This window comes from Salvelinus namaycush, chromosome 21, assembly GCF_016432855.1.
Source record: "Salvelinus namaycush isolate Seneca chromosome 21, SaNama_1.0, whole genome shotgun sequence".
Lineage (NCBI taxonomy): Eukaryota > Metazoa > Chordata > Actinopteri > Salmoniformes > Salmonidae > Salvelinus > Salvelinus namaycush.
Genome location: NC_052327.1, coordinates 37,152,528 through 37,167,099, shown reverse-complemented (window position 1 = coordinate 37,167,099; position 14,572 = coordinate 37,152,528). Strand labels below are relative to the sequence as shown.

Below are 14,572 nucleotides of genomic sequence, written 5' to 3'. Positions count from 1 at the left end.
TTCTGCAGGATTATTTTCCTGCTGTAGCAAACTAGCTCAAATGAAGATCTTACATGAGTCTGGGATCGGGTCACACAGAAGACTGGAGCTGGGCGGTGTTCTCCTTCTAATGAAAAGCTAGGCAGAGACACAGGTGGACAGGCTGTTGGGATAGGACTTGGGGGGAGTAGTACGCACGCACGCACGCACGCACGCACGCACGCACGCACGCACGCACGCACGCACGCACGCACGCACGCACGCACACACAGTGTCTGGCTGAGAGTTCAGCTGTGTGATAGTCCATCCATCACAGTTACTCTGCACATCACCATCTTCCCCGGATGTGAAGGACGTGTTGTAGTGGTTTGGAAGGGACGTGAAGGACGTATTGTAGTGGTTTGGAAGGGACGTGAAGGACGTGTTGTGGTGGTTTGGAAGGGACGTGAAGGACGTGTTGTAGTGGTTTGGAAGGGACGTGAAGGACGTGTTGTAGTGGTTTGGAAGGGACGTGAAGGACGTGTTGTAGTGGTTTGGAAGGGACGTGAAGGACGTGTTGTAGTGGTTTGGAAGGGACGTGAAGGACGTGTTGTAGTGGTTTGGAAGGGACGTGAAGGACGTGTTGTAGTGGTTTGGAAGGGACGTGAAGGACGTGTTGTGGTGGTTTGGAAGGGACGTGAAGGACGTGTTGTGGTGGTTTGGAAGGGACGTGAAGGACGTGTTGTGGTGGTTTGGAAGGGACGTGAAGGACGTGTTGTGGTGGTTTGGAAGGGACGTGAAGGACGTATTGTGGTGGTTTGGAAGGGACGTGAAGGACGTGTTGTAGTGGTTTGGAAGGGACGTGAAGGACGTGTTGTAGTGGTTTGGAAGGGACGTGAAGGACGTGTTGTAGTGGTTTGGAAGGGACGTGAAGGACGTATTGTAGTGGTTTGGAAGGGACGTGAAGGACGTATTGTAGTGGTTTGGAAGGGACGTGAAGGACGTGTTGTGGTGGTTTGGAAGGGACGTGAAGGACGTGTTGTGGTGGTTTGGAAGGGACGTGAAGGACGTGTTGTAGTGGTTTGGAAGGGACGTGAAGTACGTGTTGTGGTGGTTTGGAAGGGACGTGAAGGACGTGTTGTAGTGGTTTGGAAGGGACGTGAAGGACGTGTTGTAGTGGTTTGGAAGGGACGTGAAGGACGTGTTGTGGTGGTTTGGAAGGGACGTGAAGGACGTGTTGTGGTGGTTTGGAAGGGACGTGAAGGACGTATTGTAGTGGTTTGGAAGGGACGTGAAGGACGTATTGTAGTGGTTTGGAAGGGACGTGAAGGACGTATTGTAGTGGTTTGGAAGGGACGTGAAGGACGTGTTGTAGTGGTTTGGAAGGGACGTGAAGTACGTGTTGTAGTGGTTTGGAAGGGACGTGAAGTACGTGTTGTAGTGGTTTGGAAGGGATGTGAAGGACGTGTTGTAGTGGTTTGGAAGGGATGTGAAGGACGTGTTGTAGTGGTTTGGAAGGGATGTGAAGGACGTGTTGTAGTGGTTTGGAAGGGATGTGAAGGACGTGTTGTGGTGGTTTGGAAGGGATGTGAAGGAAGTATTGTAGTGGTTTGGAAGGGATGTGAAGGAAGTATTGTAGTGGTTTGGAAGGGATGTGAAGGACGTATTGTAGTGGTTTGGAAGGGATGTGAAGGACGTGTTGTAGTGGTTTGGAAGGGATGTGAAGGACGTGTTGTGGTGGTTTGGAAGGGAAGTGAAGGACGTGTTGTGGTGGTTTGGAAGGGACGTGAAGGACGTGTTGTAGTGGTTTGGAAGGGACGTGAAGGACGTGTTGTGGTGGTTTGGAAGGGACGTGAAGGACGTGTTGTGGTGGTTTGGAAGGGACGTGAAGGACGTGTTGTGGTGGTTTGGAAGGGACGTGAAGGACGTGTTGTAGTGGTTTGGAAGGGACGTGAAGGACGTATTGTAGTGGTTTGGAAGGGACGTGAAGGACGTGTTGTAGTGGTTTGGAAGGGACGTGAAGGACGTGTTGTAGTGGTTTGGAAGGGACGTGAAGGACGTGTTGTGGTGGTTTGGAAGGGACGTGAAGGACGTATTGTGGTGGTTTGGAAGGGACGTGAAGGACGTGTTGTGGTGGTTTGGAAGGGACGTGAAGGACGTATTGTGGTGGTTTGGAAGGGACGTGAAGGACGTGTTGTGGTGGTTTGGAAGGGACGTGAAGGACGTGTTGTGGTGGTTTGGAAGGGACGTGAAGGACGTATTGTGGTGGTTTGGAAGGGACGTGAAGGACGTGTTGTGGTGGTTTGGAAGGGACGTGAAGGACGTGTTGTGGTGGTTTGGAAGGGACGTGAAGGACGTGTTGTAGTGGTTTGGAAGGGACGTGAAGGACGTGTTGTAGTGGTTTGGAAGGGACGTGAAGGACGTGTTGTAGTGGTTTGGAAGGGACGTGAAGGACGTGTTGTAGTGGTTTGGAAGGGACGTGAAGGACGTGTTGTAGTGGTTTGGAAGGGACGTGAAGGACGTGTTGTAGTGGTTTGGAAGGGACGTGAAGGACGTGTTGTAGTGGTTTGGAAGGGACGTGAAGGACGTGTTGTGGTGGTTTGGAAGGGACGTGAAGGACGTGTTGTGGTGGTTTGGAAGGGACGTGAAGGACGTATTGTGGTGGTTTGGAAGGGACGTGAAGGACGTGTTGTGGTGGTTTGGAAGGGACGTGAAGGACGTGTTGTGGTGGTTTGGAAGGGACGTGAAGGACGTGTTGTAGTGGTTTGGAAGGGACGTGAAGGACGTGTTGTAGTGGTTTGGAAGGGACGTGAAGGACGTGTTGTAGTGGTTTGGAAGGGACGTGAAGGACGTGTTGTGGTGGTTTGGAAAGGACGTGAAGGACGTGTTGTGGTGGTTTGGAAGGGACGTGAAGGACGTGTTGTGGTGGTTTGGAAGGGACGTGAAGGACGTGTTGTGGTGGTTTGGAAGGGACGTGAAGGACGTGTTGTGGTGGTTTGGAAGGGACGTGAAGGACGTGTTGTAGTGGTTTGGAAGGGACGTGAAGGACGTGTTGTAGTGGTTTGGAAGCGACGTGAAGGACGTGTTGTAGTGGTTTGGAAGGGACGTGAAGGACGTGTTGTAGTGGTTTGGAAGGGACGTGAAGGACGTGTTGTAGTGGTTTGGAAGGGACGTGAAGGACGTATTGTAGTGGTTTGGAAGGGACGTGAAGTACGTGTTGTGGTGGTTTGGAAGGGACGTGAAGGACGTGTTGTAGTGGTTTGGAAGGGACGTGAAGGACGTGTTGTGGTGGTTTGGAAGGGACGTGAAGGACGTGTTGTGGTGGTTTGGAAGGGACGTGAAGGACGTATTGTGGTGGTTTGGAAGGGACGTGAAGGACGTATTGTGGTGGTTTGGAAGGGACGTGAAGGACGTGTTGTAGTGGTTTGGAAGGGACGTGAAGGACGTATTGTAGTGGTTTGGAAGGGACGTGAAGGACGTGTTGTGGTGGTTTGGAAGGGACGTGAAGGACGTATTGTGGTGGTTTGGAAGGGACGTGAAGGACGTGTTGTGGTGGTTTGGAAGGGACGTGAAGGACGTATTGTGGTGGTTTGGAAGGGACGTGAAGGACGTGTTGTGGTGGTTTGGAAGGGACGTGAAGGACGTATTGTAGTGGTTTGGAAGGGACGTGAAGGACGTATTGTAGTGGTTTGGAAGGGACGTGAAGGACGTGTTGTAGTGGTTTGGAAGGGACGTGAAGGACGTGTTGTAGTGGTTTGGAAGGGACGTGAAGGACGTGTTGTAGTGGTTTGGAAGGGACGTGAAGGACGTGTTGTGGTGGTTTGGAAGGGACGTGAAGGACGTGTTGTGGTGGTTTGGAAGGGACGTGAAGGACGTGTTGTGGTGGTTTGGAAGGGACGTGAAGGACGTGTTGTGGTGGTTTGGAAGGGACGGGAAGGACGTGTTGTGGTGGTTTGGAAGGGACGTGAAGGACGTGTTGTGGTGGTTTGGAAGGGACGTGAAGGACGTGTTGTAGTGGTTTGGAAGGGACGTGAAGGACGTGTTGTAGTGGTTTGGAAGGGACGTGAAGGACGTGTTGTAGTGGTTTGGAAGGGACGTGAAGGACGTGTTGTAGTGGTTTGGAAGGGACGTGAAGGACGTGTTGTAGTGGTTTGGAAGGGACGTGAAGGACGTGTTGTAGTGGTTTGGAAGGGACGTGAAGGACGTGTTGTGGTGGTTTGGAAGGGACGTGAAGGACGTGTTGTGGTGGTTTGGAAGGGACGTGAAGGACGTGTTGTAGTGGTTTGGAAGGGACGTGAAGGACGTACTGTAGTGGTTTGGAAGGGACGTGAAGGACGTACTGTAGTGGTTTGGAAGGGACGTGAAGGACGTACTGTAGTGGTTTGGAAGGGACGTGAAGGACGTACTGTAGTGGTTTGGAAGGGACGTGAAGGACGTGTTGTAGTGGTTTGGAAGGGACGTGAAGGACGTGTTGTGGTGGTTTGGAAGGGACGTGAAGGACGTGTTGTAGTGGTTTGGAAGGGACGTGAAGGACGTGTTGTAGTGGTTTGGAAGGGACGTGAAGGACGTGTTGTAGTGGTTTGGAAGGGACGTGAAGGACGTGTTGTAGTGGTTTGGAAGGGACGTGAAGGACGTGTTGTAGTGGTTTGGAAGGGACGTGAAGGACGTGTTGTAGTGGTTTGGAAGGGACGTGAAGGACGTGTTGTAGTGGTTTGGAAGGGACGTGAAGGACGTGTTGTAGTGGTTTGGAAGGGACGTGAAGGACGTGTTGTGGTGGTTTGGAAGGGACGTGAAGGACGTGTTGTAGTGGTTTGGAAGGGACGTGAAGGACGTATTGTAGTGGTTTGGAAGGGACGTGAAGGACGTGTTGTGGTGGTTTGGAAGGGACGTGAAGGACGTGTTGTGGTGGTTTGGAAGGGACGTGAAGGACGTGTTGTGGTGGTTTGGAAGGGACGTGAAGGACGTGTTGTGGTGGTTTGGAAGGGACGTGAAGGACGTGTTGTGGTGGTTTGGAAGGGACGTGAAGGACGTGTTGTGGTGGTTTGGAAGGGACGTGAAGGACGTGTTGTGGTGGTTTGGAAGGGACGTGAAGGACGTGTTGTAGTGGTTTGGAAGGGACGTGAGGGACGTGTTGTAGTGGTTTGGAAGGGACGTGAAGGACGTGTTGTAGTGGTTTGGAAGGGACGTGAAGGACGTGTTGTAGTGGTTTGGAAGGGACGTGAAGGACGTGTTGTAGTGGTTTGGAAGGGATGTGAAGGACGTGTTGTAGTGGTTTGGAAGGGATGTGAAGGACGTGTTGTAGTGGTTTGGAAGGGATGTGAAGGACGTGTTGTAGTGGTTTGGAAGGGATGTGAAGGACGTGTTGTAGTGGTTTGGAAGGGATGTGAAGGACGTGTTGTAGTGGTTTGGAAGGGATGTGAAGGACGTGTTGTGGTGGTTTGGAAGGGACGTGAAGGAAGTATTGTGGTGGTTTGGAAGGGACGTGAAGGACATATTGTAGTGGTTTGGAAGGGACGTGAAGGACATATTGTAGTGGTTTGGAAGGGACGTGAAGGACGTGTTGTAGTGGTTTGGAAGGAACGTGAAGGACGTATTGTAGTGGTTTGGAAGGGACGTGAAGGACGTGTTGTGGTGGTTTGGAAGGGACGTGAAGGACGTATTGTGGTGGTTTGGAAGGGACGTGAAGGACGTGTTGTGGTGGTTTGGAAGGGACGTGAAGGACGTGTTGTAGTGGTTTGGAAGGGACGTGAAGGACGTGTTGTAGTGGTTTGGAAGGGACGTGAAGGACGTGTTGTAGTGGTTTGGAAGGGACGTGAAGGACGTGTTGTAGTGGTTTGGAAGGGACGTGAAGGACGTGTTGTAGTGGTTTGGAAGGGACGTGAAGGACGTGTTGTAGTGGTTTGGAAGGGACGTGAGGGACGTGTTGTAGTGGTTTGGAAGGGACGTGAAGGACGTGTTGTAGTGGTTTGGAAGGGACGTGAAGGACGTGTTGTAGTGGTTTGGAAGGGATGTGAAGGACGTGTTGTAGTGGTTTGGAAGGGATGTGAAGGACGTATTGTAGTGGTTTGGAAGGGATGTGAAGGACGTGTTGTAGTGGTTTGGAAGGGATGTGAAGGACGTGTTGTAGTGGTTTGGAAGTGATGTGAAGGACGTGTTGTAGTGGTTTGGAAGGGATGTGAAGGACGTGTTGTGGTGGTTTGGAAGGGATGTGAAGGAAGTATTGTAGTGGTTTGGAAGGGATGTGAAGGAAGTATTGTAGTGGTTTGGAAGGGACGTGAAGGACGTGTTGTAGTGGTTTGGAAGGGACGTGAAGGACGTGTTGTGGTGGTTTGGAAGGGACGTGAAGGACGTGTTGTGGTGGTTTGGAAGGGACGTGAAGGACGTGTTGTGGTGGTTTGGAAGGGACGTGAAGGACGTGTTGTGGTTGGAAGGGACGTGAAGGACGTGTTGTGGTGGTTTGGAAGGGACGTGAAGGACGTGTTGTGGTGGTTTGGAAGGGACGTGAAGGACGTGTTGTGGTGGTTTGGAAGGGACGTGAAGGACGTGTTGTGGTGGTTTGGAAGGGACGTGAAGGACGTATTGTGGTGGTTTGGAAGGGACGTGAAGGACGTGTTGTGGTGGTTTGGAAGGGACGTGAAGGACGTGTTGTAGTGGTTTGGAAGGGACGTGAAGGACGTGTTGTAGTGGTTTGGAAGGGATGTGAAGGACGTGTTGTAGTGGTTTGGAAGGGATGTGAAGGACGTGTTGTAGTGGTTTGGAAGGGATGTGAAGGACGTGTTGTAGTGGTTTGGAAGGGATGTGAAGGACGTGTTGTGGTGGTTTGGAAGGGGTGTGAAGCACGTGTTGTGGTGGTTTGGAAGGGATGTGAAGGACGTATTGTAGTGGTTTGGAAGGGATGTGAAGGACGTATTGTAGTGGTTTGGAAGGGATGTGAAGGACGTATTGTAGTGGTTTGGAAGGGATGTGAAGGACGTGTTGTAGTGGTTTGGAAGGGACGTGAAGGACGTGTTGTGGTGGTTTGGAAGGGACGTGAAGGACGTGTTGTGGTGGTTTGGAAGGGACGTGAAGGACGTGTTGTGGTTGGAAGGGACGTGAAGGACGTGAAGGACGTGTGGTGGTTTGGAAGGGACGTGAAGGACGTGTTGTGGTGGTTTGGAAGGGACGTGAAGGACGTGTTGTGGTGGTTTGGAAGGGACGTGAAGGACGTATTGTGGTGGTTTGGAAGGGACGTGAAGGACGTGTTGTGGTGGTTTGGAAGGGACGTGAAGGACGTGTTGTAGTGGTTTGGAAGGGACGTGAAGGACGTGTTGTAGTGGTTTGGAAGGGATGTGAAGGACGTGTTGTAGTGGTTTGGAAGGGATGTGAAGGACGTGTTGTAGTGGTTTGGAAGGGATGTGAAGGACGTGTTGTAGTGGTTTGGAAGGGATGTGAAGGACGTGTTGTAGTGGTTTGGAAGGGATGTGAAGGACGTATTGTAGTGGTTTGGAAGGGATGTGAAGGACGTATTGTAGTGGTTTGGAAGGGATGTGAAGGACGTATTGTAGTGGTTTGGAAGGGATGTGAAGGACGTATTGTAGTGGTTTGGAAGGGATGTGAAGGACGTATTGTAGTGGTTTGGAAGGGATGTGAAGGACATGTTGTAGTGGTTTGGAAGGGATGTGAAGGACGTGTTGTAGTGGTTTGGAAGGGATGTGAAGGACGTGTTGTAGTGGTTTGGAAGGGATGTGAAGGACGTGTTGTAGTGGTTTGGAAGGGATGTGAAGGACGTGTTGTAGTGGTTTGGAAGGGATGTGAAGGACGTGTTGTAGTGGTTTGGAAGGGATGTGAAGGACGTGTTGTAGTGGTTTGGAAGGGATGTGAAGGACGTGTTGTGGTGGTTTGGAAGGGATGTGAAGGCCGTGTTGTAGTGGTTTGGAAGGGATGTGAAGGCCGTGTTGTAGTGGTTTGGAAGGGATGTGAAGGACGTGTTGTGGTGGTTTGGAAGGGATGTGAAGGACGTGTTGTGGTGGTTTGGAAGGGATGTGAAGGACGTGTTTTAGTGGTTTGGAAGGGATGTGAAGGACGTATTGTAGTGGTTTGGAAGGGATGTGAAGGACGTATTGTAGTGGTTTGGAAGGGATGTGAAGGACGTATTGTAGTGGTTTGGAAGGGATGTGAAGGACGTATTGTAGTGGTTTGGAAGGGATGTGAAGGACATGTTGTAGTGGTTTGGAAGGGATGTGAAGGACGTGTTGTAGTGGTTTGGAAGGGATGTGAAGGACGTGTTGTGGTGGTTTGGAAGGGATGTGAAGGACGTGTTGTAGTGGTTTGGAAGGGATGTGAAGGACGTGTTGTGGTGGTTTGGAAGGGATGTGAAGGACGTATTGTGGTGGTTTGGAAGGGATGTGAAGGACGTATTGTAGTGGTTTGGAAGGGATGTGAAGGACGTATTGTAGTGGTTTGGAAGGGATGTGAAGGACGTATTATAGTGGTTTGGAAGGGATGTGAAGGACGTGTTGTAGTGGTTTGGAAGGGATGTGAAGGACGTGTTGTAGTGGTTTGGAAGGGATGTGAAGGACGTGTTGTGGTGGTTTGGAAGGGATGTGAAGGACGTATTGTAGTGGTTTGGAAGGGACGTGAAGGACGTGTTGTAGTGGTTTGGAAGGGACGTGAAGGACGTGTTGTAGTGGTTTGGAAGGGACGTGAAGGACGTGTTGTGGTGGTTTGGAAGGGACGTGAAGGACGTATTGTAGTGGTTTGGAAGGGACGTGAAGGACGTGTTGTAGTGGTTTGGAAGGGACGTGAAGGACGTGTTGTAGTGGTTTGGAAGGGACGTGAAGGACGTGTTGTAGTGGTTTGGAAGGGACGTGAAGGACGTGTTGTAGTGGTTTGGAAGGGACGTGAAGGACGTGTTGTGGTGGTTTGGAAGGGACGTGAAGGACGTGTTGTGGTGGTTTGGAAGGGACGTGAAGGACGTGTTGTGGTGGTTTGGAAGGGACGTGAAGGACGTGTTGTGGTGGTTTGGAAGGGACGTGAAGGACGTATTGTGGTGGTTTGGAAGGGACGTGAAGGACGTGTTGTAGTGGTTTGGAAGGGACGTGAAGGACGTGTTGTAGTGGTTTGGAAGGGACGTGAAGGACGTGTTGTAGTGGTTTGGAAGGGACGTGAAGGACGTGTTGTAGTGGTTTGGAAGGGACGTGAAGGACGTGTTGTAGTGGTTTGGAAGGGACGTGAATGACGTGTTGTAGTGGTTTGGAAGGGATGTGAAGGACGTATTGTAGTGGTTTGGAAGGGATGTGAAGGACGTGTTGTAGTGGTTTGGAAGGGATGTGAAGGACGTGTTGTAGTGGTTTGGAAGGGATGTGAAGGACGTGTTGTAGTGGTTTGGAAGGGATGTGAAGGACGTGTTGTAGTGGTTTGGAAGGGATGTGAAGGACGTGTTGTGGTGGTTTGGAAGGGACGTGAAGGACGTGTTGTAGTGGTTTGGAAGGGATGTGAAGGACGTATTGTATTGGTTTGGAAGGGACGTGAAGGACGTGTTGTAGTGGTTTGGAAGGGACGTGAATGACGTGTTGTAGTGGTTTGGAAGGGACGTGAAGGACGTGTTGTAGTGGTTTGGAAGGGATGTGAAGGACGTGTTGTAGTGGTTTGGAAGGGATGTGAAGGACGTGTTGTAGTGGTTTGGAAGGGATGTGAAGGACGTGTTGTAGTGGTTTGGAAGGGATGTGAAGGACGTGTTGTAGTGGTTTGGAAGGGATGTGAAGGTCGTGTTGTAGTGGTTTCTACTGAGGATATGTGACTGTCATGAGAATGACTGATTCAAGTAGCTATGTAACTAATCAAACCTACTATGAAGGTCTTTCTATGATTGAAAAGAAAGCATAGAAGGCATGGCCCAGTAGTACAGATGGGATCTAGGGGCACAGTACACTGGCTGACTGATGCTGATTCTGTGAACATGGGCACAGCATTTCCTGTTGGGCATTTTCTGTTTTAATCCTGTTTGTTTGGGTTACAGAGAACACAGATTTGTACTGGGTCTTAGACTAGCTCTCAACTGCAGCTGGGTAAAATGAAGAACTACTAAAGTAGAAAATCACTTTAAGTTCCTCTCCTCCTATGAAAGACTTACACATACCTCTCTGACATGATGGTGATGAAAGATATATTAATTTAAACTCTTGTAGACTGATAACGACAACTGACTCCATGCTGGAAAACTTTTACAGGACGTAAAACACTTAACATTCACATAGGCTATTCAGAGAGGAAACTATTGGGATAGGGATGAAATGCAACCTAGTTATTGTACCAGACATCAAATCAAATCAAGTTTATTTTATATAGCCCTTTGTACATCAGCTAATATCTCGAAGTGCTGTACAGAAACCCAGCCTAAAACCCCAAACAGCAAGCAATGCAGGTGTAGAAGCACGGTGGCTAGGAAAAACTCCCTAGAAAGGCCAAAACCTAGGAAGAAACCTAGAGGAACCAGGCTTTGAGGGGTGGCCAGTCCTCTTCTGGCTGTGCCGGGTGGAGATTATAACAGAACTATGCAAAGATGTTCAAAATGTTCATAAGTGACAAGCATGGTCAAATAATAATGTTTGAAAACTGAAACATCAGTTTCAAATATACATCATACCAAGTGGTATGCAAGTGGTATGCAATACAATACTTTCAACATAGGATGAAAAGCCCAAGAGCAGTACAATGTCCTAATATAGCCTGATCACCAGAGATACTGTAATAACTTCACATTCTGGCAATGCCTCTGTAAATTATAGCAACATATTGTTTCAAATATATAGCAGTGATACTTTGGTGAATCAGATTGCAGCTATTTCCAGTCCTTGACAAACATAGGGTTTGTTTGTTTCCAGAAAGAGAATTACCACAAATGACATTAAAAAAGAGAGAGGCATAAAAAGAGTTTTCTCAAAGAGAAGATGAGGGCAGAGTTTTTATCTGTATTCTGTTTCATGCTTCCTAAAATGTACTGACAGACCTCAATTACCTCGACACCGGTGCCCCCGCACATTGACTCTGTACCGGTACCCCCTGTATATAGCCCTGCTATTGTTATTTACTGCTGCTCTTTAATTATTTGTTTTCTTATCTCTTACCTTTTTTTTAAGGTATTTTCTGAAAACTGCATTGTTGGTTAAGGGCTTGTAAGTAAGCATGTATTCGTCGCATGTGACAAATAAAATTTGACTTGATGCTTTCTTTACACATGGGACGAGGACGTACGCACATAAATGAGGTGAGTTAGGCCTACATTTCTTTCCACTGAAGTTGGATATTGACAGGCACAATTAGACCTAGATCTGATTAATGTAATGTTTTGGGAGGAGAGTGTGGAAAGTGGAAGGCATTAGCGTGAAAGACAGATGTATGAATGTCTTCATCTTAACAGCAGACCTTGGTTCAAATACTATTTGATTATTTAAAATATTTCACCTGCTTGAATGAGCTATCTTGGCGCAATTGAACTAATAGAATAGTTGAAAAAGTGCAAACCCCATCTGGCACTCCAGGCAGACTAAAGCCAATGATAAAAGTTTCTAAAGATATGGAATAGTTTCTGATTTGAAATACTATTTGAACCCAACAATAGCCTGTATCAGAAGATCTGTAATAATGATGAGGCAGTTAGTTGATCATGATTTCACTCATTTACATACAGTTCTGTTTGTCCCAAATAAAACCCTATTCCCTACATAGTGCACTACTTTTGACTGGTGCCCATAGGGCTCTGGTCAAATGTAGTGCACTATATAGGGAATAGGATGCCATTTGGGATGTTCAGCCTGTGTCTTGAAGAAATGAATTATCTCATTATCCCCACCAGACAGATAGCAATCGCCTCATATAATTTTATTTTAGCGCAGCCTCGTCTTGTGCGAATTGGCATACAAGGTTGTAGTGCAGAATAATTGGTTGAATTAAATGTAGCATTTACTCTGAAGTAATGACCAATAACCTTACATTTTAGCCTGTATAAGCACGGCAAATCACAGATAGAGCCTAGGTCTTGGGATATGGCTTCACTATCACCTACTGTTTCTATGTTGTTGCACGTTAAATGATGATCAAAACCTTCTGTTGGCCAATATGCCCCTCTGCAGGCCGTTAGGCTGTACTGCATCATCAGATGTACTGCATCATCAGATATGATCATGAGGCAAATGACTTGACTATTTCTGAACTATGGATGCAAGCCCTCTCAGAGCAAATACAAACTGCTGTTACAGTGGTTTCAGAGTGGACATTAATTCATGTAAGCTATATTTCTATAAGAGCATGGTGCAAAGAAAACCAAGACATCCACATCAGAGAACGTTGAATATAAATTGTATCCCATGTTGATTAATGTTCATTGCAATGGACTCTTCAGACACAAACACAAAAAATACATGTTTCAATGTTAAAGCCCTTTTCAGTAGTTAGTTTGAATCGAAACTCTGATTAATTAGAGAGCATGATCATACCTTCAGGAGGTTCTTCACGTAGATAAGGAGGAATCTCCTCGTTGTTGGAGTTGTCTACTGATGTTGAACTGCTACTGGCTTCCTCCACCACCTCATTTTCACCACTAGGAACCTACAGGACAAGTCAGTGTGAGAACTGCATCCACATAGGCCTAACTGAATAAATAATATCCTTTTGGGCTATTATATCTCATATAGTTGCATTTCGCAGTTTAAATAATTCATGATAACATAATAATAATCTCATGTAGTATGCCTATGTTGATCAATAGCGCCAGGATCAAATAAATACATTGAGAATAAAGAAAGTAAAAAAAAATTTAAAAAAAGAAGCTTAAAATGAAAACGTTATGTTTGATCTAGAGAATTGAGAATAAACTGTGATCATGTGGCACTAGGCAAAACTAATCCTATTACATTGACACACTTATAACTGGCCCGAAAATAGAGACAGCAAGAATACTGTTACAGTATCATGTCAAAGTGGCTGATGTGTATCACGTGTCTGTAACACACGTACACAAAGTAATCAGCAACATGTTCTGCAGCAGTGAGGTCGCTACATACGTAGCAAACAAACAATAACTTGTTTTTCCTAAAAGAGCATCACAGTGGGCTGGCTATTAAGGGGGAGGAACTCGAGTGATGTACACGGTGTTCATTTTCCTGTATGACACCAGCATTGTACACTACCTGCAACGTCTGTTATGCAATTGCAATAAAAACACTTTTTCCTTTTCTTGAATGCGAAAATGTGAGATTACTACCAAAGACGTGCATTTCAAAAGCGTAGCTAACTGTACGATTTCAACAAAAACAAAATCCCACCATATACTCACTTTCATCTTTTGCTAGAAGCAGAAGACTGATCTCTTTCTGAACACTGTCAATTCCGCCACACAAGTAAAATTGACTAATAAATGTGGAGCATAAAACACAAAACGTCTTAAAATTAACATATAACGAGGATCAGAGTTTCGTTTAGCTAAAATGTGCAGTGTTTTGCTGTCAAAATGTAACCGGAAGTGACGCTTGAGATGTTTACGGAATTCTTCTGTGACCTGCTGTAATGGTGATTATCAGTCGGAAGGGGATAGCATCGAGTCAAATGATTCAACGAGGCGCAGCAGCAGCAGCAACATATTGGTTCAGCTTTAGGCACTTTTAGGAGACTGACTAGAAAAGGCAAATAAATAAAAAGAAATGAGGAATCGGTATCAGGTGCAAAATAGGTGGTATCTATTTACAGTGAAGGTGATAGAGAAGACTAGATCCAGAGATGAAGGTTATTTACACAATTAAGAAATGGCGAAAATTGGTAGTTGTTAAATACTTGAAAAACAAATGTTAACGTAGGCCTACTTGGCCAAATTTTATATAGCAATACTCCTCTCAAGCGCAAAAGACAAAATGCCTACTGGCCTATACACTATATCGACAAAAGAATGTGGACGCCCCTTCAAATGAGTGGACTTGGCTATTTCAGCCACACCCACTGCTGAAAGGTGTATAAAATCGGGCACACATCCATGCAATCTCCATAGACAAACATTGGCAGTAGAATGGCCTGTTCTGAAGAGCGCAGTGATTTTCAACGTGGCATCGTCATAGGATGACACCTTTCCAACAGACCTGAAAATCACTGACGTCATCATTTGACCACATTGTTTTCCAGAGTTCCCAGTTGTCTTAAAAGCACTACGTTTCACCACTGACCTTTAACCTTTTAAACCAAAAGATGACAACAAATACATGTTTGACAATTATAACCTTATCAATATGGAAAATGTAGTTAATTTATTTGACCATATTTCAATGTTAAGCAAACTAGCTAACTTTATTATTAGCAATTTTAGCTAGCTTAATTGTTCCACGGCACCTCAACACATTCATGTCGGACTTATGACTTTCCACTTCCCAGTGGAAGCCACCCTAAGGTAGGCCTAGACCTCTGTAACCCCATGGCTGCGTTTACACAGGCATCCTAATTCTGATCTTTTCCCACTAATTGGTATTTTGGCCAATCAGATCAGCTATTTTGTTAATAATTGGGCAATATATCAGAATTGGGTACCTTTGTAAATACAGCCCATGTTATCTCAAAAGCAGCTCTCCTTGAATAAGGAGCACGGGTCAGACTT

General features: G+C 46.9%; 1 protein-coding gene across 1 annotated transcript in view; it reads right to left on the bottom strand.

Moving 5' to 3' along the window:
- LOC120066347 (transmembrane protein 263-like) overlaps positions 1 to 13,467 on the bottom strand; it is a 44,750-nt gene extending 31,283 nt beyond the window's left edge. The window contains exons 1-2 of the mRNA XM_039017661.1: positions 13,271 to 13,467; positions 12,432 to 12,543 (exon numbers count right to left, since the gene is read on the bottom strand). Coding sequence (XP_038873589.1) covers positions 12,432 to 12,543; positions 13,271 to 13,276 — 118 coding nt within the window. The 5' untranslated portion in view covers positions 13,277 to 13,467. The remainder of the gene's footprint in view (positions 1 to 12,431; positions 12,544 to 13,270) is intronic.
- Between the last annotated feature and the right edge of the window lie 1,105 nt (positions 13,468 to 14,572).